At 32.5% G+C, this 24,154-nt stretch overlaps 2 protein-coding genes across 3 annotated transcripts; one reads left to right on the top strand and one right to left on the bottom strand.

The window, feature by feature from the left end:
- Positions 1–482: 482 nt before the first annotated feature.
- Sc2 (trans-2,3-enoyl-CoA reductase Sc2) lies at positions 483–8,214 on the top strand. The gene is made up of 5 exons (XM_088270794.1): positions 483–667; positions 750–1,111; positions 3,500–3,716; positions 5,638–5,830; positions 6,630–8,214. The coding sequence occupies exons 1-5, from the start codon at positions 662–664 to the stop codon at positions 6,755–6,757; spliced, it is 906 nt and encodes a 301-aa protein (XP_088126920.1). The 5' UTR covers positions 483–661; the 3' UTR covers positions 6,758–8,214.
- A 70-nt stretch (positions 8,215–8,284) lies between these two features.
- On the bottom strand, positions 8,285–23,441 carry tous (testes of unusual size). Of its 2 annotated transcripts, none has more exons than XM_088270793.1 (22): positions 23,260–23,441; positions 21,460–21,609; positions 19,904–20,186; positions 18,801–18,917; positions 17,778–17,941; positions 17,240–17,355; positions 16,646–16,751; positions 15,959–16,094; positions 15,379–15,583; positions 15,090–15,307; positions 14,858–15,006; positions 14,046–14,460; positions 13,821–13,961; positions 12,212–12,352; positions 11,980–12,123; positions 11,650–11,881; positions 11,333–11,526; positions 10,656–10,752; positions 10,399–10,568; positions 9,796–9,978; positions 9,446–9,640; positions 8,285–8,678 (listed from the first exon to the last, which is right to left on the bottom strand). In XM_088270793.1, exons 1-22 carry the CDS (start codon positions 23,313–23,315, stop codon positions 8,550–8,552), a joined length of 3,741 nt encoding a protein of 1,246 aa, XP_088126919.1. In that variant the 5' UTR covers positions 23,316–23,441; the 3' UTR covers positions 8,285–8,549. The 2 variants fall into 2 exon arrangements, with proteins under 2 accessions (XP_088126919.1, XP_088126918.1); XM_088270792.1 differs by lacking the exon at positions 10,656–10,752 and adding an exon at positions 10,906–11,002 and having other exon boundaries at positions 8,347–8,678.
- Between the last annotated feature and the right edge of the window lie 713 nt (positions 23,442–24,154).

Consider the following 24,154-nt stretch of genomic DNA (forward strand, 5'->3'; position numbering starts at 1 on the left):
TAACTTTTTACTTTTATTTTGGCTATATTTTTATTATATTATAGGTACAGGTCAACTATTGTCTATTTTATAGAAATCTCTTATAATTTTACCTTCTATACTTTTCACGTATTATTGTCTATAAGCATTTAAAAAAGAGTAAAAGTGACGTTTATGTGTTGTTTCTTGTACACCTATGTCCAAAAGAAAATAAACCAGTCTTACCAACGACCATACTTAAATATAATATTATATAACACTTTAAGTACCTACCTTTAAAAAATATTTAAATGGCAATGTTTCACTTGACTTGAAATGCTTGAAATCTAAACGAACCGAGGTGTCATGCACGCGCATAATTTATAGTCACTTAATAAAAAAGCTTATTAAAATCGCCTTAATACGAATTAAAATCAGTTTTTTAAATAACCTTTTGATACGCGGGCACAATTATCTTTTACCTGTCATTACTAGTATATAATCTTTGCCTGTCATTATCGGCCGCTTCTCGTCGTGTATTTGTCAGGTCGTCAGGTGTACAAAGTTCTTCTTTATCTAGTGGCCTGCACAAATCACTGGATAAAATTGAATTTAACATATTTTCAACAGTAATAGGCAGCCTGACTTATTAATACGTAAACCGTGAACTTGACAAGAATCCTCGTTTTATTTTTATTTGAACATGGAGGTATTTGACGGATTTATAAAATTACAATGAGCACAACTTTCTATAAATGTTTAATATTTTAAGTGTATATTTCTGTTTTTAGATTGAAATCGTTAACTCTTTTAAATCAAAAACTCTTGGTAAGATTCACGTCAATCCTGAAACGACTATTAAGGATGTAAAGAAGAAAGTAAGTACATTGAAAAATGCTCCTCCCCCTGATCGCCAATTAATTCGTACGGAACCAAAGGGAAAAGCGCTGAAGGATAGCGACACTATAAAGGCGATAGGCATTTCTAACTCGGGAAAATTATACTTGAAAGATCTTGGCCCCCAAATACCCTGGACGACCGTTTTTCTCGCAGAGTATGCAGGACCTCTTGCAGTATATTTGTGGATGTACCAGAGACCCTGGTTTTTTTATGGAACTACAGATGGGTCCAGTCCAATGTCTATTGTTACGCAGTAAGTACATTTAATCTAGATTGAAACATAATTTCTAAAAAAAGCACATTATCTTGTCTTTCTGTGTGATGGAATAACTAGCATTTTTAGCACATAAGATCCTAGATACAATCCTTGTACTTACAGGACAAATTTTACACCATTAATATGTTTAATGATATTTTAATATTTTAAATTTTTCTAAACTAAAATAAAACATGCGTAAAATAAATTAGCGATTTTAAATTGGAAAAATGCGGACATTCATAGCTAATCATAATGAATTATAAATGAAAATTATAATAATTTAGATTCGTTTGCTGAAAACATTAGAAACTAATATTGACACCATGATCCCAATTTCTAATGTTGGAATAGACAATTCAAATTTTGGAGGCCTTATTTAGGCAGTAAGAATTGTGTGTACTCACGCAATGTAAATAATGCATGAACCTAAAACTGTGTACTATAAACTGGTCTTCTTGACCTTGATTCACCTCGTATTGTATTGTATACGAATTGTGTATACTGTTGACCTTTATCACCTTACCTAAAAATACATTGCACTGAGCACTTGAAGCCTTCATATTAGATTATTCTAATGCTGATATTGAGAAAATTCCAAATGTATCCTCTTTTGCTGATCATAGAACTGTAACAGACCCTTTTAGTACTATAATTATATGTTTAAAAGCATCTAGTGCTATGGTACTCAACCATTTTTTTCTTCAGGCCACAGGCATATATTTGTAATATTTGTAAAGTTCCGCTGGCCTCAATACTATATTGGTATGATGAAAACAATCATGACACACTCCTCCCCCCTTTATTTAAGAAATCATTTTTGTGATTTAAAAATTATAAACTAAAACAGAATAATAATAGTACAAATCAATTAAAATGTTTGACCACAAAGTAAATGCTTTGAATATAAATAATATAGTACAAATCACTTATCAGCATACTGTTCCACAAGAAAAAATATTTGCACGTGTACTTTTGTCTATCAAATATTTGTTTCTGGGAATAAATCTAGAGTGTGCAATAGCAACTCTTATACTAGATCTAATGTGGACCATAATGACAATCATCTTTGGGTGTATCTATTTGTGCATCAAAGTCGAAACGAGTCAAGATATAAGAAATTTAGAATGCCAGATTTTTATAAACCATGCTCCTGATAATAAGTGTATTTAGGGCCGCACATAAAAGCCTGGTGGGCTGACGGGTTGATTATCGATGATCTAGTGCAGAGGTCGGCAGGAGTGGCTCGCGAGCTGCATGCGGCTCTCTGCCTAGACGTTTGTGACTCTTTGCCCTCTATCTGCGAAAACATTGCAAGATAGAATTTCCAAAATGTCTTCGAATGTAACAGAGCAGCGAGTCGATATGAAGCTTCAATCAAACCCTCATCTGCACCCGATGGTTTATAGAGCACTACATCATATAAATGGAGTGTTATCCTGATCGTTAACACATGAAGGAAAGGTGATCCAGGGTAATATTAAATAAATATTATAGTGAAAAAAGCACTTGTATTTATTTGACCTCCCCTGGGAATCGAACCCGGGACCTCTAGTACAGTAGCCGAGCGTGTTGACCATTACACTACGGAGGCAGACAATGAAGCTAGTTTCCACAATATCAATTGCAACTGATGAGTCATGTGATACTAACTTCTTTTTCCTAACATTTCACCTCTACATATATGTATATGACATATATTTGGCTCTCTGGTTCCTTAGTTATCCTATTTCCATATCAATTTAGCTCTTCTCACTTGAAAACTGCCGACCCCTGATCTAGTGCAACAATTCAAGGCATTCAAGAGCTAATATTTAAATCTCATTTCTCAAAATCGTCGTAATGACACTTATATTATGAGCATCTGTCTGCAGAATATTTAAAGAAAATATCATTTGGTATTAAATGATAAAATTTGGCTTTTGTAATATCGCACTCTCACCGTGTGGCATGATAGTAACTTAAGCACTCATGTTTGAGAATGAGTAGACACAAAAGTAATGTTTTTTAACGTGTCTTATTAAAATTTTCTCATGAGGATAATTTATCATTGAAATGATTTGTAACTTACTTATACATCTGTCATTGCAATAAAAAATGTATCATTTTCTAAAAAATATGTATTTGAAATATGTAGTAAAGAAAAAAAAGGACTTTCGTGCTTCGTAGTATGGAAGTTATGATAGGTTGTGATGCGGAAATAGAATTAAGTAAAAATGAAAACAAAAAATGATTTGGCTAATAGTGATTTTAGTACAGGCAAATCAAATTAATAAAATAATCACAATTTGACATTATTTATTCATTATTTATTATTAATTTGAGTTTAATTTTGATTTCACAAATTTTTTTTAAATGTCTAGTTCTTTTAATTTTTTTTTTTAGTGCTGCGGCTGCTTGTTGGTCCATCCACTATGCAAAGAGATTGTTTGAAACCGTCTTCATTCATCGCTTCTCTCACTCCACTATGCCAATGTTCAATCTCTTCAAGAACTGCGGTTACTATTGGGGATTCACCATGTATGTGGCTTACCACGTGAACCATCCCCTGTACACACCCCCTTCACAGATGCAATTCTACCTCGGGTTGGCCGGCTTTATGGTATGTTTATTTTGTTCTCTATCATATTGTGTGGAAAACTTTATCCAATTCAATTCAATTTATTTAATATAGTTAACATACACATTACAAACTTAAATTTAAATCATATACATTAACAAAAATAGAAAATAAGCAAGAATACTATTGCTAAAGGTGTAGAAGAATCCCGCTTCGGAAAACTCCTTCAGACACAAGGAACATATCAATATCCAATGAGATATTGTTCAACACAGCGGTAGCTCTTCCTACAGGCATAACCATCGGCAGGTTGGTCCTGTTTATAGGAAACAATCTATGTCGACGCTGTCTTAGGTAACTATCGGGAACATACAGACCAATGTTCCGGATATTTTCAGGATTATCGATCATACAGCGCAACAATCGATAAAAATGCATTATCAAATACACATTCTTTCTAGTCTCTAAACTATTGTAGCCAAGCATACCCTGGAGAAACTCGGTCGGGTAGAGCCAAGGATAGTAGCCGTACTCTCTCAAGTAGAGATACCTTAGAAACTTCTTTTGGACTTCCACTAACATCCTGTACATAATCTTTGAGTAAACTTGTTTTCTAATGGAAATTGTAATTACAATTTCCTTTACCAGCAGTAGTGTGCACAGAGTGTTTAATCAGGATAGGCAGTAGGGTTGAGTAAGGATAAGGCATAGTAGGCACTAGTCGTGTTTCTGTATGTAATGCGAGTAATTCGGTGTAGGCACTGCTTTTCTGCCTATATAGAATGCCCCTGTCTCCCAGAAATCATTCGTTTGTCACTTAAAGAATCAGTATTACCCTTTACTATTATTTCCTAGGTCTAAGTGATGTTTATTTTAACTAAAAATCTAGAATTGTGGAATGACTAGGTATCAATTATTTTAAGTTTACATATCGCTCACTCCTTTCAAGAACGTCATAAATAAAAAAACTTGATTTCTCAGGAGAACGTTTTTAAAGTTTAAAAATATAATACAATGTATTAAAAATAAATATCAAACCACTTATTGCACTTTTAACTGTGCAACAGATCTTTTTTGGTAAAACCTGAAGGTTTTTTCTCCATTTGAAAAATATTTAGTATATTTAAAAAAAAAATTAACAATACCTTTTCTTCAAAATGCAAAAACAACACTTTCTGCCCTGTAGCGGGTAAATATTATGTTAAAAATATGCCACTTTTGCTGGGATATAGTACATTTTCTGGGCATTCCGAAAACATGCACAACTGAAAATTGACAATTTTTGATTTATGACATTCTTGAAAGGAGTGAGCGATATGTGAAATGCCTCAAGCTTATTAGTCTTTACCTGTGAAATACACAAGAAAAGAAAATAATGGTTGTAACATACTTTTAGTTTGTACTCATTTAATTTGTTATTTTTTTTTAGATATTAATTGTTATATTATTTGGAAGAAAGCAATAATCGTAAATCTCTGGATTTAATATATGTATGTATGTGTATATATTTATACATGTATATGTGAATACACATAGTTAACCAATTGTTTTAATAAAGTAAAATTATTATAGACTGGTGTTCTAATGTCTCAAGATAAAAAATTATGGAAGTTATTGTCGTTTATATAAAAGAAAAATAAAATAAGCAAAATATTGATAGCTGTGTGTGATTCTGTTCATATTTGAGTCCTGAACTTTTAAGGTGGAGACTGACCGGAGCATTTCGTCGTAACGTAACACGTTACGATGCGAGCATTCAGGCAGTCAGTACAGCGAGCCGAGCACTCCATCCATAGTTTCGGATGCTCGGTGATGCTCGCCGCGAGCGATGTTACGACGTTATGTTACGACGAAATGCTCTGGTCAGTCTCCACTTTTAGAACCTGTAATAATTACATATTTCTCTATTATTTTTGGTGCTAGTTTCTGCATTGATGACATATTTGTTGTTTTTATTTCTCAGCTGAGTGAATTCGGAAACTTAAGTACCCACATTTTGTTGAGGAATCTTCGTCCAGCTGGTTCCACCGTTCGCAAGATCCCAGTTCCTGATGGCAATCCTTTCAACTCACTATTCAATTTCGTCTCCTGCCCTAACTATTTTTATGAATTTGGAGCTTGGGCTTCATTTACCATCATGACACAGTGTATCCCAGGTAACGTATATTTTACAATCAAATGTATTTAATTTTTTTTTTTAAACGCAACTAGTCATGGGTAAAATTGTCTTACTAGTCCGCCTCCGTGGTGTAATGGTTAGCGTGTTTAGCTACTGTGCTGGAGGTCCCGGGCTCGATTCCCAGGAGAGGGTGAAAATAAATATTTCTGATTTTACACTCTAATATTGATTTAATACTACCCTGAACTGGTCCCTGAAGCGCCAGGAGTGATCAGCTTGCCTTCATGTAACTAACAATTAAGATAACACTGCGTCAGTACGATGCAGTGCTCTATGCACTATTGGGTGCGGATAAGGGTTAGAATAAAGAGAGAATTAGTTTACAACTAAACAATTGTATGGAATGCTCTTTCGTCAATCACTCGTATGTGGAATATTCAAATCTTGTCACAGTTCTACTCTTTCTTTCGTCTTTACCCGCATAGTGCATAGGGTACTCCAGTGAACAGGTGCAGTGTATTCTGGCAATTTGAACACACCTGTACTTCAGAGGTCAGTTCGGGGTTTATATTAATAGTTAAATAGTCACTCAAATACGCCAACTACTTTACTAGGGACGCAAACAAGACCTTTGCCTATGTATAAATACTGGCACCTGAGTATGTGTTTGTTATTTCTTATTTTATTAGACAAGCTCTACTAAGATACGGTACTCAATAATCATCCCAGCTGATTGCATAACCTCTACATATTTGTTATCTGAGCTATATCACTTAATCCAATTGATATAATATGGTGAAACGATCCGGATTTTGATTATAATAATTCATTTTCAGCTGGCATTTTTGCACTTGCCGGACTTTACCAGATGAGCATGTGGGCTATTGGCAAACACCGCAATTACAAGAGGGAGTTCCCCAACTATCCCAAAGGAAGAAAAGCTATCATCCCGTTCTTGCTATAAATTACCTCAATATCAAAACCGTACTAAGAATGTTGATTGGTATGTGTGAATCTAGTGCTCCCTTTAGAATGTACTGCATTCAATTATATTAGTTCTAAGTTATATTATTTTTTTATTATGGTGGTTGTATTAATTTTATGTGTTATTATTGTACTTTTGGAATTCAGGATTAAAAAAAAAAAATTATATATTTTCCTTTTAATAAACACCGCGGTTTATCAACATTTAAGTTTTTTTTCTTATCAGAATAAAAAATAAATATTTGTATTCTAGTTTTAAGATAGTTCATTCCAATCTTGTTTCAACGAACAAATTAATGTATGGTATTTGATTTTTTTTAGTTATTTATTACCTGTTGATTTGCTCAAATAATTTTAAAGTATGTACTGTGTGAATCTGATTGTATGTTCAATTTCATTTGTTAAGGGACTTTGCTACATAGTTTTTTTTTTCATACAAATGTACAAATTTTTTTTTACCATCAAGTCTTTACTTATGAATGATATATTTATAAAATAAGATCTTAAAAACAATACATTGTAATGATCATATTTCATTATCATACTAATCTCAAATTTTCTTTCATTTTCATATCAATAATCTTGGAAAAATTGAGTTTTGAATTTTTTTTATGTAATTTTATAAATGTGTTATTCGCTTGTGAAAAGTGTAAACAGATATAAATTTAAGAAAATCATGCATTTTAATGTTTTTTGACCTGTTGGAGAGTATCCACGAACCTTATTGTTTAAACAAAATTTGTCTTGAATTGTTTTTTTTTTTTAATAACAATAATGTACCTTATCACATACTTTCTTTAACTCTTACCACTCTGTAGGCCAGACGTTCTGGCCCGTATGATTCTAGTGGGCAGCTCCGTGGGCCACAATGTCTGGCCCGGCGCAGGTATAACTTTAATCACTGATTTCTCTATCACCCAAATATATTCTACCGAAAAATATTTTAGATAAATACAGTTAATCTTAATTAACACGGTCATACGAATTGCCAGATAGTGTCCCAAAATTAGGGAATCAAAACATTTATTTTAATGGTAAAAAAACATCGCATTTTTTTGATCAGAGTAGCTGATCAGTCATGAGAAAAAATGGTCAGAGTGAAAAGGGTTAAGTTTTTGTTCAGTGATCTGTGATACACGAAACAACAAATCATCTATTTTTTTTATCTAATCAGAAAATTAATTACAATACCATTTTTTAAACAATTATAATTAAATTTTTGTTACTCTTAAGTTCACTTCTCAGATACAGTTTGGTTTGTATAGACTCGCTAGCCGACAGGTTAAAAATTCTTGACACTACTTTACGCTTTTATTTTATGTGCATTTGATATACTGATTAATGTGTATTTTTTTTATTTTAATCTAGTTTAAATTACATCTATTTTGGTTATGTTTTATAAATATTATTGTTGTAACAAATACATTTTTTTAAATATACAAGTTGTCTTTTCTTTATGATACTTAATCAATATGTTTATACATATAGAAGTACTTACAGCTTCAAAAAAACACTCGTCTTATTCAATTTATTTGTAATTTCACACAAAAAATATAGATGTATATCATTCATTAAAATGTTAAACCACTACTGCAAGTTAATACTGTAAACATTATTCATTAATTTCATGTTTGTTCAATTAATTCATTACATTTTATTGACAATATAGTAAAAAAAATAATTAATAAAACATTATATGTATGTATAAAGTAATCTCTTTCAATTTATTATAATGTGGACCGATTACTATTGTACAATTTAAAGAGGATGATTCAGTTAATGTCTTCCATATCCTCGACATTTAATTGTATGGCAACACTTTCAGTGGCATGTTGACATTGTAACTTTAACAAAATGCGTTGATTTTCTTCTCTCAGCTGCTGAATAACCAAGTCACGCTCCTGTAAATAATTACAACATAATAAATGAAATATCCAAAATTGTAACCTCTGCTAGGTGTGTTGTCTTAAAAAAATATGTGGTACTTTAAATAGTACACCATAGAATTAAAGGTTAGCCCACCAACTGCCTCGGCATCGCCTTGCCTCATCATACATCGCCTCAACATCAGTGTGGCATCATTCCTGTCGGATACATCTTACATGGCGGTATAGTTGCAGCTCGCCATCACCGAGCATACGTCCAATCAATTTTAATTTATGGTTGATTGCGATAAATAAAGCGGGTTATTTAGGTATGGATTAATTTAGATATGCACTCGATTAAGAGAAAAAAAATGGGAAAAACTAGAGGAAAAGAAAATACATAATAGAATACTGGGACGCCCACCATAAGCACCACAGACCACCCACGTACAATAAAGACTACAAGACGTAAATGTGCTGACTGCAAGTTGACCACTAATATATGATATTGATTCATTTCTCACAACCTGTGCAAGATATGTGCTGATAAGTGTGCTTTGGAACTCCACATTTAAAACAAAGAATGACTTGACTAGAGGTGTTATTGACATGGTGCTGAGGCAATTCCCGAAAGAGAGCTTATGTAAGAACCTTGTTTTATTTGATAATTCAGTATTTTTGTGTCCACGATTCACATGGTTGTATCTTGTATAGAAATAAAGTATATTGCACTCTCTTATTTACTTTCTGGAAAAGATCATTCTAATAAAAAAGGGGTGTTTTACAAATGTTTTGATACTCACGGCTAGTTGCACATTGAAATCGTCCATCATCTTGTCATGATCACCGCAGGCCTTTTGTAAAATCTCAGCCGCTTGTTTAGATGTTTTCCATCTTTTAGAGATACCGAGAAGTGCTTTCATTTCCGTACATTGGGTGCTAGTTTCCTTCAGTTCGTTTCTAAGATCGTTGATCTCTGCCAGCAATGTACTGTTCTCCTTAAACACAAGAATATTCGAAAACGTAAGATCTACTGACCTAATTGCCAAAAATGAATAATTACTCACAGTTATTAATGAAGTATTATGATGAGAATGGTATTAAAGAAATAGTATACCTTTTTTATCATGTTTTAAAAGAAAAATACATCTACCTCCATAATTCTGATAACTTCTCCTCTTGAACTGGAGGTAGTTCCTTGCAACTGTTGTGTGAGAGCTGCAATTCTTCTTTCCAAACGATCTCTCTGTCGTGTAAACTCCAGTACAACTTCCTCCTCAATTGCTTTTTCATCCGTGAAATCCACATCTGACATATACTTTTGCTTGAGGACTGCCTGAAATTCGGTTTTAATTTTATATGATAAGAAAACCATATTGCACCAATGCAAAGTAGGCCAATTCGTCGAATAAGTGGCGTAAAATTATAACTATCTTTTATAATTTATTTTTCTCTAGTTTTTGTTTGATGTTTTTTTATTCAATCTGAATAATTATCCTACTAACCAACCCATCTCTATGATTCAACCACCTCAAATTTTATTGAAAATGATTTTTAAATTTTATGTATATTTTTATTCTTATTACTGCAATCAGTTTATTCTTATCAAGGGGTGAATAATATATGCCCATAATAGGTGGCGAAAGATGACTGGAAATAAAACCCTGGGTTGCTGCTACCTAACACATTTTGTCATTAAGATGTGGATTTTATAATATAGTATTAATACTTGTTAAAATAAAAGTGCATAACTCACCCTAACTGCTGATTTAAGTTTAGCGGGATCTTTGATAATCGGAGATAATCTAAATAAATCCACTTGTATTTTCTTGAGAACATTTTTTAGACTTGTGTATCTTTCCAGTTCTCGCTCTATTTCTACATTGGCTGCTGCCAATTTTTCATTCATGACTCCTAACTTGTATTCTGGAATAAAACTCATAGCATATACATAACATACAAACATACATTTTAAGAAAATATGTATATACAAAAAATCAAACAAAATTATACCAAAACGAGCTTTTTTCTTTATTAATTTCTTTAGAGACCCTTCTAAATCGGTAACTCTGCATTTTTTATCTTCAATTTCCAATGCTTTTGGCTCTATCTATTAGTGCAAAAGAAATACATTAGAAGTTAGTAATGTATAAATAATATTTGTCACATATTACTACATTTATTTTAACACAGATTGTACCAAAAGTCTCGCTTGGTATAATTTTGTTATTTTTGAGTAAAAACAAAGTACGATTTGACAAACCCAAGGCAGTTATAGCAACTACTACTCTAGTCTCCTCATTTTCCATATCTTCGATCTGTAAATCTAGCTCATGGATTTTTCTTTCTTTTGGTGCAATCTGTATTAAGAGCACACAACATATAAATATGCATATCAGGATATTAAATACTGTTGCTGGTTAAAAGGTCGCGAGTGACATATGACTACTTTTTAGAAGACATTTGAAGTTCTTTATCTTTGTCAAGTAGACATGTCTCCATAATTATATTATTATAATTAGATGGAATGAAGTACATGACTAACAAAATTAAAGTGCTTCAAATGCGTCTAATGAAAAGTAACAATTTGTCACTCACACACTTTTGGCTGGCAACAGTCATATGTGTATGAATTTTTACAAATGTAAATATTTGAACAAATATATGAGAACATTATTATAAATAGTAACCTGATTTTTCAGTTCATTTATTTTGAAGTTGAGTACAAATTTATACTTTTCGAGTTCCTGTGTTTTCAATATAAGTTCACGAATACGACCTTCCTTAGCCTCTATTGTTACGTCTCTTTCACTTATATCTTTTTTAAGGTCAGTTATATCTTTTTCCAGATTTTGAATTATACCTTGATATTGTTTATGTTCAGCTAAAAAAAAGAAAATAGAAATTGAATTCAATAGATTTGATTCATATCAAACAAATCAATAAGTTATGCAAAATATGCATTCAGTAATCCAATAATAATAAAACAATTTGTTAATATTTTTACCGTGCATTAGATTAACTTGGTGCTTATATTCTTCAATTTCCTTATGAGCACTGTTCATTTTCTTTTTTAAAATGCCAGTCTCTCCTTTCAGCCGAATATTTTCATCTTTTTCATCCTTTAACTGTGCTTCATAGTTCATTTTCATTTCAACAATTTCCCTATCTGCGTCATTCTCTATGGAACTTTTTATATATTCATGCTCTTTGGCCTCCAATCTGTTCTTGTGTTCAAGCTGAAAATATTTTTTTCCGGTTATAATTATTTTTCCACACAAAAAAGAAATAAATAGTGATAAATAAATAACATATTTTCTTGGAAAATGAAACAGACCTCGGCTATTGTGGACATCTTTTCTGCTAGCTGTGTTTCATACATGTCACTCATTTCTCGCAATGCTAGTCTTTTATTTTGGGCTAAATCTTCTAATTGTTGTTCATAATCAGCTCTCATTGTTGCACTTTTATCCTCGAGGGCCTTGAATTAATTTAAAGTAGCATATATATTATTTTTATAGCTTGCAAAACATAATTTTTTCCTCACTATATTACTCGTAATAACATACCTGATATTTATTATATTCACCAATTAGTTTCCCATTGAATTCTGTCTCTACTTGTTCTTGTTTCTTTTCATAGTCATGTTTCATCTGAGCTATCTCATCATGAATAGTATTCATGTCATGTGTGTGGTCGGTTTCTAGTTGCTAGTAATACAAAAATATTATTTACATATCTGGATAACTACATACATATTTTAATTCTTGCCATGCATTTTACTTTTTTGTTAATGTTTAGGAAAAATCAAAGACAATATTTTTTTGCAATAGATAAATTTACAACATTTTGAGTGTGTCCAAATACTCGTTCACAAAATCTGGATTATCTCCAATTACAGGAGTTATTTTCATATTATTTTGTGACATCTCATCAAAGATGAAGAAGTATATGGAAGTCTGGGCATTTACGGGGCTGACGACCGTCATCGGCTGGTTTAAGTGATCACTTTACACACGTGTAACATTCACCAATTCTACCCATTATTGACAACCACACTACTCAAATTCTTGGAAGTTCTTTATATATGAACCAATTTAGAAACCTTGTTCTTGAATCACTAGAACTTCACTAGAGACATCTATTGGTGAGATGTAAAGAAGCTTTTTACTAAGCAGAAACTCTTATATTAGTATGTGAGGTCCAAATCCTGGATTATAATCACACACATGAGAAACGCCAGAAAATACCATTTTCATTTTTATTATTTAAGCTTATAATTTGACCAGATAATTTATTTACAACATTTTGAGTGTGTCCAAATACTCGTTCACAAAATCTGGATTATCTCCAATTACAGGAGTTATTTTCATATTATTTTTTGACATCTCATCAAAGATGAAGAAGTATATGGAAGTCTGGGCATTTACGGGGCTGACGACCGTCATCGGCTGGTTTAAGTGATCACTTTACACACGTGTAACATTCACCAATTCTACCCTCTATTGACAACCACACTACTCAAATTCTTGGAAGTTCTTTATATATGAACCAATTTAGAAACCTTGTTCTTGAATCACTAGAACTTCACTAGAGACATCTATTGGTGAGATGTAAAGAAGCTTTTTACTAAGCAGAAACTCTTATATTAGTATGTGAGGTCCAAATCCTGGATTATAATCACACACATGAGAAACGCCAGAAAATACCATTTTCATTTTTATTATTTAAGCTTATAATTTGACCAGATAATTTATTTACAACATTTTGAGTGTGTCCAAATACTCGTTCACAAAATCTGGATTATCTCCAATTACAGGAGTTATTTTCATATTATTTTTTGACATCTCATCAAAGATGAAGAAGTATATGGAAGAACTTCCAAGAATTTGAGTAGTGTGGTTGTCAATAATGGGTAGAATTGGTGAATGTTACACGTGTGTAAAGTGATCACTTAAACCAGCCGATGACGGTCGTCAGCCCCGTAAATGCCCAGACTTCCATATACTTCTTCATCTTTGATGAGATGTCAAAAAATAATAGATAAATTAATAATTTTCCGTCCATCTATATTCTTCTTTTTAGTATTACAAATAGCATGCTCGATTACCAGGCATAAGATTCCAAGTTTGATTCCTAATCACAAATAGTATTAAGGACACCTATGTAATTTTGTACCTCATTTCGTTCCTTCAATTCTTCTATGACACTGCAGTATCCAGTATGAACATGATGTAAATAATCTTCATTTTCCGCTTTCATTTGACGCATTTGGTAAGCGTGCTCCGTTTCAATTTCATTAATCCGAGTAGACAAAACCTGGCAAAAATTAACATCAGTAACAAAAGAAAATATATTGAAAATTTATAATGTCACAGTCAATTCTTATAAATGTAAACTCACCGTTATTGCGGTAATTTTATCTTGCAAATTATCTTTATCTATTAATATTTCTTTGCAGTACTCGAAATCTTTTTCCATGGCTATGACTTTTCCTTCAATATTAGTCAATTTCCAAATGCACAAAGTGGCATCTTCGGCGACCGTTATCAGAGTTTGGTCATCGTAAGAAAGTGCCAGACTTGTGATGCTGGTATTATGCATGTGGAACTCGGCAAACACCGCTCTGTCCAGTAGAGGGAATTGTATGGAAGCCAAGTTACCAAGTCCGCCAGTCACAAAGATCATCAGATCTGATCTAGCCAGCACCATGTTATCCAGCTTACAGCCAATTATTTTCAGGTTTCTTATAATGTCATTGTTACTGATTTCTTTCAGTTCTCCATCTACTCCCACAACGTAGGATGATTTACCATCGCTGTTAATTAAATACATAAAACATTCATTATGTTAGTTTGAATTTTTTAAGTGAATAACTTACTTACCCTTTTTATATGAATGACTTACATGCATATCAGAAACATCTGTCACAAAAAATTATAATGCAATCATAAATTGTGTTCAAATTTATATGAATGATTGTGAATTCTAGAAATGATGCACTGATTAAATAAATAAAAGACATAGAATGTAGATTTATTAAGATGGGTGTTCAAAAACAAAAACACTTTATCATAAAGACCATATTATGACCTAGGCCTTGTTTTCGAGTCGCCATCTTTCCCTACTGATTTATTTGATCTTTTGCAAGTATTTTTATGTATAATTACTTAAGTTATATAATATCTTAAGTTATAAAACATTTTTTTACCAACCTCCTAACAGCGCAGTCAGTAAACACATTCTTTTTAACAATGACTTCACCAACCCTTTTGGCAGAAGTCATACACCACTCATAAACAGCACCCTCAGATCCGCAGGATATTAATTTGTCATCAATAGCAGTCCATGATAATGCATTTATCTAATAAAAACAATTATATTTTAATTAAGTTGAAATGGTCAGTATCAAAATAAATAAAAACTTATCAATATAAAGATGTATACCATTTCATTATGCCCCTTGAGGTTAAACAAATTGATAAATGATACCGCTGAATATATTTGAATAACCGCACCATTTGCAGCAGCAAACAGATGTCCATTATTACTGAAGCGACAAAGTTTACAATTTCTTATCGGAAATTCTCTCGTTTGCTCCACATCATCAATTAAGATGACCAGATATCTCAATTTATCCGAGAATCCGATGATTACAAATAATCCTGCAAGAATGTTCATTTCAAATTAGGATTTGAGGATGTAACAAATTTATGATTTCACGTATTACAATTACCAGTTGGGTGCAAAGATAGAGAGTGAATGTCTTCTTGGTAAAATTTCAGGAGCTCTAATTCCTCATTTTCATAATTCCATATCCGAATACTTCTGTCGTATCTTCCTGATGTCATAAATATAGGTTTCCATGAGCAAACTGATAAGCAGTTAATACAGGCATGGTGTAACTTGTGACCCAGCTCTTTAAATGGGATTATGGGAACCTAAAAGTTATAAGAACCATATTATAATGTTACAATAAACCGATATTAATTATTAAGACATGTTACGAAGTGGCTTCTTGATATAGGGCGCAAGGAGTTGGTTACCCCACCAAAATAAAGACAGCCGAAGTATTATTATTCCAATGTTTGTTTTGTAGCCAAAAATTTCTCACTGTACTTATTTATGTAGTTGATCTTGTATTGTATTATTTGTAATTCCTAGATATATATATTTTTTTTACATAAATTATGTTTAGCCGCTCATCAACAAAAAAAACTATTGTGATAAGTAATAAACAAAAACATAAATTATAATTAACGACTTGCACAGAAATAAATAAATAAATAAATGAAGAATGCCGTTAATGTACTTACTTGGTTCATATGTTGTTCAAAAAGCTTTACAGAATATAATTGAGATTTCATTGTCGTAACCAATAACGCATCTTGTGCGGGATTTACAGACAAAAATTTTACAATATTTAAGTCTACATACTGATCATCAGAAACTCTAAAAGTTTATAATAAAAACATTTTTAAATAATATATAAAATAGATAGTTTAACAACGACTAATCAAAAGGGAATATGGAAATCTTGGATGTTCACACTCTGTCATCAGCTGGCTTAATCGATCACTCTACACACTTGAATAATCTTCACCATTCTGCCCATGATTGAACATACATGCCACCTGATGTTTTAAACTTGTACATATATTTAATATGCAACCACCCATCCAGATGAAACATCTAGCAAGCCTCTTGTGAATTAAATAGCTTAAACGTTTTATTATCATACGTAACAATCTTTACGATTCTTTTCTGATAAATTGTTGTCTCTGCTAAGATATGTATGATATATCTTGATAATAATTCCTCAGATGTTAAATCCAGTGTTTGTGTGTAAATAAATTTGATAACTTGTACTCAAAATATTGCTAATATACTTTAAAATATTTTATTGTGTCCATGTTTTAAACATATTGTATGTATAAGCAGTGATTCAATTTATTTATTTATTTTAGCAATAACAATCTAACTTTACAGCTTGCAGTACTTACCTAAATTCTTCATCCATTATTTTGAATAAGTTTCGTTTAACCCAATCGTGAGGAGATTCTTTTTCAAACATATGAACCATCCCGTTCACACAAGAATAGGCAAAACCTGAAATATTTATTAATTGTTTTAATGTGCATGAATTCCATAAAAAGAGAGGATAATTTAATAATATAAAATATGAACATAAAGGTAAATAATGTTATTGAAAAGATCAGAGACAAAAGTAACAAGGGATGATCCATGTAACAAATATCTTAGTCGTATAGCTCACAGAAGAAGAATGTGTTACAACAGTCTATTGTTACATTTTCACTGATCTTCTCTAGCCTATCAAATAACACAAGGTAAAATAATTATTCGTGATGTCTCTGATTGCCTTCTCTGTTTTTATCTGGTGACAATCATGTTGTATTACATAATATGTGAATAAAACATAATATTGATAATTAAAAATGCATTCATTATTTTTTATTCGATAAAGAAGTGTGTAAAACTGATGTAGGGTCGATTTTGAGCGAAGGCTATTTTAACAGGGTTTTTTTCAACAGGCTACTACATGAAATTAAGCATTTTCTTTTGTTAGGAGTTGTTACCTTTTGAAAATGATGTCAGACATCTAACTTCATACTTTTCACTTTCTTCTGAGGATACAGATTCTTGTGAAAGTTCAGCTTTTGTTTCTTTAGTTTGGTCAGTTTCAGGTTTTGCGCTAGATCAGTGAAAATTAAAACCTTAAACGAGTCTAATAAAATACAAGCACACAAAAAATAAAAATACAATATCTAAGTATAAGAAGCCAGTACTTTATACGTAAATTAATTTAACACATTGTTGTCAAGCGGGCTTTTTCATCAACCCTGGCCCTAATTAGTATACTAATCACAACTAACCGCAAACCCAACTTTGCTTTGTACAATGTTTTTTGACATCTCGCGCTGTACCAAAAGTAAGCAAATAGAACGCTTATAAGCGTCTCTCGCTCTCTTCCAACAGTATGTTAATGACGATTTTAAGCATTTCCCGCAAGCAATGTGTCAAGATACAAGTACATATCTCCATTAATGAAACTCATTGTTAAGGTCCATTTTTGTACAAAAAATTTAATTCTTGCAATAACTGATCTGTACTTACTCTTCAATTTCCATCGATTTTTTCATAGACATTTCCATTACATCAAACGCTTTATAAATGCAATTATTTCTAAGTTCTCCATTTTCAACGACCATCAACATCCCTGTTTTGGTGCCAAACATTACTCTATCTGGAGTCACCCACATGCAGCTGGTGATTATAATCTGTAATAAAAATTTACAATTAAATAATAACATTGGCTGTAAGATAAATTACAGTAAACCCCCCTTTAACATAATACGGGTACCGCATTATCAGAGGGAACGTTATAGGGGGTTAGTGTTTTTAAATTGTATTTTTATTTTAAATGACTCATTTCAATCATTTCTGCTGCATTTCTTCACGACTTAAAACAGTTACCCCTTATAACGTTATCACCGATAACTCGGTACCTATCTTAAAGTTATAGGGGGGTTTACTGTATATTTATTAGCATTCTGTTCTAACATGCTCCACATGTACTTGAAATTTTAGATAAAAAGGTACTAATATAAAATATATTACAGTACGTATGTTGATAACCCACATATGCATGTAATGAAAACTTCATACTCTACGAACAAGTTTAAGTAGGGTGCAGACTTGAAGAAGCAAAAAATATTTTTCCTTACCAGTGATGAAGTGAGCTAATATTATGATTGCGGATCTATCCTGCAGTCAATTTTATTTTTTAATTATATTTAGATACATTTAAATATTCTTAGCACTAAAAAGTATAAAAATAAATAATGAAACTTTGAAATGTTCGTCTAATTTATAATAAATTATATTAATTTTACTATTACTAACATTATTAGTCTATATTATTTTATAATACTTATGAACCATATTACTTTTTGTAGTTTTAATTATTGCCATGGACCGAATGCAACATTTGAGATCCCTACGATAAAAATGTTTTTTCATGTATGAAATCTAGCACATCCTAGTTCACATGTTTACCTCATACGTTTATATCATAGCTGTTCATTAATTTGCTATGAGGTGTCCCCATACTGGTTATGTGTGTTAGTTGATACTCACATTCTCGGCTTTGGTCCAGCCCCACTGTCTCCAAACTGTCTCGGAAACATTCATCAGCTTGAATGTGTACGGTCCAGTTATAACCACTAGGGCAGGGTCTGATGGATTACATGTCACCTGTAAAAATAAAGTTAATTTGATAATAGTAACAGGTACTGTTAACTTTTTTCAATATGTTCGTTATGTAATAACGCTCATCTTGTTTTTCTCCATTGTCTTGCACAATTCTGAGCGTTTTAGTCTCAAGAAACTATACCAGAATGTACTACACTAGACTGTATCAGGATATCTAGTACAGTCTAGTATAGTCTGGTATATCCCAGGGGATATCTGGTACATAATGTATGATTTGCTTCCATTCCTTCTGGTCTTAGGCCATGTTAATGGTAACATTGAAGGATGGCCTTTTTAATTTCTTTATTTAGACTGTTTGTATTGTAGCATACTGTCTTTTTACTCACTGTCCCTAGACTGGGCCTGCCTAAAGTAGAAAAGAATCTTTTTCTGTATGTTGTGGAGAGACAAACACCTAAAATATATTGTTCAAAAGTCCATGTTTCTACTTCATTTTGTGATTCATTCATTCATACTCCACCACATACAATGTTGTGGAGAATACCATAAATTTCACTTGTTGACTTAGTGTTTACAATAATGTCGTCTATAAACTTAATAAATTACAATTATACCATTCCCAAGTTAACACATTGTGTGTGGGAAAGCTTAAAAGCATATTTTACATACTGTTGGTAGAGAGCGGGAGACGCTATAAGCATTCTATTTGCTTACTTTTGGTAGGCCGCGGGAGATGACAAAAAACATTGTAGGTACTGATCGGGATTGGGTTTGCAGTTATGTACTTGTGATTAATATACTGAGGGTCGGGCGGCAGCCTGTCTGAATATAATTAGGGTCAGGGTTGATGAAAAAACCGCCCGACAACAATGTGTTAAGAATGAATGTTCTACCCTATATCTTTATCATTATATCTAAAAATAAGGCATTGAAGACTTGTTTTGTATGATTAGAAACATGGCTGCCAATAGAATAATGCTTAGTCATAAAAATACCTTTTTGAGTTGGAAGAGTATAAAAATACCTACTTGCGTTACCGTGCCTGTACCATTGGGGTTCTGCGCTTTTGTTTGACTTTCAACCTTCCCATTTTCCCAGTTGTAGTAATACAGCATCCAGTCTGGATCTCCCGTGATGGCCACCAGGTACTTGGAGTCACAAGTGAACTGGATATCCACAAACTCCTTGCTGGTCGTTCCATCGCTGGGCGTCGTCAGCCCCTTCTTACGTTTCAAGGTAGATAGGTCATAAATACTTATCGTGGGCTTGGAGCTATTATTGTCGGCGCGCTCGTTTAGGGCTATGTACTGACTGAAAATAATCGAAATTCAATTTTACTCTAGGCACATCCCCTTTTTTCGGTATTTTTTATTAAAATTACTTATATAGTAATCTCCTTTATTTTACTCTAATTTTAATCTCCTTTGTTTTACACTAACAGCTTCAAGAAAAATCACTGTTGACTTGAATTATACCAAACATTTTTTTCAAAAATGCCATTGTTTTAAAGAATATTTTAAGTTAATAATCCAGTAGAAGCATTCATCTATGTACTATATATTATTTTATTCTTATTTTACACAGAAAATACCTCTATTTTTTTTAAATCCACTGTGATACGTCTTCAATACATTCACTATCATTATAAAACACCAGGTTTACCGATTTTAAGAAACAGCGGTATTCACTAAGTAAAATATTAATTAAGAGTGCATAAACATTAATGTCTTAGTGGTAATTAATTACTATAAAGTGACTGCCGAATCAATTAATGAAAAAGTCCATAATTTCTTTTAAAAATAATTATACTTTTGGGTTTTCAATAATGTCTGCAAGAAAGGGATTTTAATGTGAAATAAATATTGTCCGCCTCCGTAGTGTAATGGTCAGCACGCTCGGCTTCCGTTCTAGAGGTCCCGGGTTCGATTCTCAAGGGGGGTAAAATAAATATAACTGATTTTTTCACTGTAATATTTATTCTATATTATTATCCTGGACTGGTACCTGAAGCGGAGGGCTGATCACCTTTCCTTCATGTGTAAACGATCAAGATAACACTGCGTTTATATGACGCAGTGCCCTATGCATCATTGGGGTGCGGATAAGGGTTTTATTATTATTATTAAATATTTGGTGAAAAATCACTTTTATTTATTTTGAACCCCCCTAGAAATAAACCCAGGACCTCCAGCACGGTAGACAAACATGCTGACCAACCTGACGGAGGCGAACAATTTTTTTTAATTATTTTTTTTAAATCACAAAAATATATTTTTAGAATTCATAAGACAATAAATATCTACAATTTCAAAGAGAAAAATTATAGGTTTTTAATAAAAGTATACACGTTGATTCGCAGTTATTTAATATTTTTTGTAATTTTTTTGATCCAATTTCATAAATTTATATTTCGTATTAAATATTTACGAAAATAAAATGTTGCGATGCCCTTTTAAGGTAATAAACTCGTAACAATTTTTATAAACATATGTATATAAATATACATATGTGCTAGACCATTTTGCACGTACTGAATATCTCCAATAAAAACTAGGCGATGATTTAAATAATATTTAGGCAATACCGGCTAGGCGAGATGGCAATGGAATCGATGGTTTTGTGTTTGTCGGGCAATCTGATGAACCGCTGGTGTTTCTGTTCATGGTCGTGCAGTATGAGGACTCCGCCGGCTGGGTAGATCACTTCAGTGTCACTCACGTAGTGGCAATTTGCTCTGGAAACACAAACATATATGAGCAATTAGGGCCGAGATCTCGAACGCTTAAATCACAACGCGTTCGACCGCGCTGAGGGCTTGACGTCCTGCGCTCAATTAAAAAAAAAACATATAATGGAATTTGACTTTTTTTAGAATTATATTGAAAAAAAAAGATATAATTTTTTTAACTCTTTACCTTCCAAAAACTCTTTTCTTATCAAAACTTATTTTTTTAATGCTAAAACTATGTTTTAAGAAGTTAAAAAAAATACGTCCAATGTTACCTGGGTTCAAAGAAAATTAAGTTGCGATTTATCGTATATTGGGCATTAAGCGTTCATAAAGTAATAATATTTTCATATTATTTTTTGACATCTCATCAAAGATGAAGAACATGTTACACGTGTGTAAAGTGATCACTTAAACCAGCCTATGACGGTCGTCAGCCCCGTAAATGCCCAGACTGAGACATGAGACGTCAAAAAATAATATGAAAAAAAACTCCTATAATTGAAGATAATCCAGATTTGTGAACAAGTATTTGTACACACTCGAAATGCTGTTAATAATATTTTTACTCAACTACGACCGTTATATTGATTAATATTGCATTATCCGATTTTTTTTCGATATTTCAGTTTGATATTTGATAATTCTCACGTTGCTCTATTTGTGAGTCGTTAATCTTTGTTGAGATGTTATAATAAAACCCTTATCCGCACCCCAATGGTGCATAGGGCACTGCGTCATATAAACGCAGTGTCATCTTGATGGTTTACACATGAAGGAAAGGTGATCAGCCCTCCGCTTCAGGTACCAGTCCAGGGTAATATTGAATAAATATGACAGTGAAAAAATCACTCATATTTATTTTACCCCCCTTTGGAATCGAACCCGGGACCTCCAGAACGGTAGCCGAGCGTGCTGACCATTACACTACGGAGGCGGACATGAGATGTTAACATGTAAAAATAACTCTAAGTGGAGAAACCCAGATTTGGGAACAAGGATTTGGATGCACCAAAAATGTTAGGAATTACTAAGATGTCCGAATATTAAACTGTCAACATTTTAAGGATTTTTTTAATTATTAAAGATCGGAGTGTAAAGACGTGCGTTTACTTAAATATAAGCGTCTGATCGATGTGAGAATTTATCCTTCCAATTCTATATTTTTAAGTTTTCTAAAGTATTCTGTGTTTTACTATTTTTTAGCATCACAACAAAGATGAAGAAGAATATGGAAGTCTGGGTTTTAAGTTTTAGCTCTAGCTAAATTATAAAATTTGTTTATTTGTCTACTAATATACAAATTTTCATTGTTTTTGCGGTATACATTTATTAGTGATTGTTTATTTTGTAAAACTCGCAATAGCGTTGGAAAAGATAATTTTTCACCAAAAATATTATGATAATCTACGTTTATATTTAAAATACGACCATATTAATTTTGAAATCATACATAAAGCGTAATAACAATATTTTAATATGTATATTATTCCCATGGTAGACGACTCCCGGGCAGACCATCAAATATATGGATCAATAGCTGGAAATCGACATCGCAGGAGGCAAATCCCTCTTAAAAACAGGCCACAAGGCCTACACCAAGAAGACGATATTTAGAACATTATGGAAATTTATTATAAATATATAATATTTTACCTTATGTCTGTTCTAAGACCGTAAAATGCACGAGCCTGTATATGCGGGGGAGCCATTTTTAAAGCCTTTTAGAAAATACTTTTAGTTTAGTCCTTTGAATGAAATGTTTTACTAACTTAAAAATCCTTTCTTACTTTTAAACATCTTAGACAAATTAAATGGATGGGTAACAAACAGTCTGCGTCGCCATGGCAACCGATGTGTAGATATTTTTTAATTTATCGATTTAAGAAGCAAGCACCTACAGTATTATTATTTCAGCAAAAAATGTCAAGTTTCTAAATTATTTTTGAACACAGTAAATACGTAGATACCTATCATAATATTTTATATAGTGTTATCATTATTTTGTTGACAAACTCTAGGTTTGCTCCACTTAGAAGTTGAACTCCATATTGAAGGCTGAGATAAACATTATCGATAAAATTATGAAAGGTATGTTGAGATGAGTTGGGCGTATGAATCAAATGAGTGAAGAAAGAACACCTTCCTTCTTCAAACCCTCATCTGCACCCAATGGTGCATAGGGCACTGCATCATATAAACGCAGTGTTATCTTGATCATGACCACATGAAGCAAAGCTGATCAGCCCTCCACTTCAGGTATCAGTCCAGGGTAGTATTGAATTTATATTAGAGTGAAAAAATCACTTACATTTATTAAACCCCCCTGGGAATCGAACCCAGGACCTCCAGTACGGTAGCCGCTGACCATTAAACTGCGGAGGCTGACAAGAGAAGATAGAACAATAAACATGAATTAAAACTCGTAAATATAAGAGGCGAATGTGGATGGTAATAAAAGCAGAGGAAGACCGAGGAAAACTTGGCATAATCAAGTATTTTCATTACTTTAAAATTGGCAAGTCAGGAGTCGGAAAAATCGGCGGGTATG

Source organism: Brachycentrus maculatus, unplaced genomic scaffold (genome assembly GCF_059751285.1).
Source record: "Brachycentrus maculatus isolate JH-2025_06_01 unplaced genomic scaffold, ASM5975128v1 h1tg000396l, whole genome shotgun sequence".
In the NCBI taxonomy this organism is placed as follows: domain Eukaryota; kingdom Metazoa; phylum Arthropoda; class Insecta; order Trichoptera; family Brachycentridae; genus Brachycentrus; species Brachycentrus maculatus.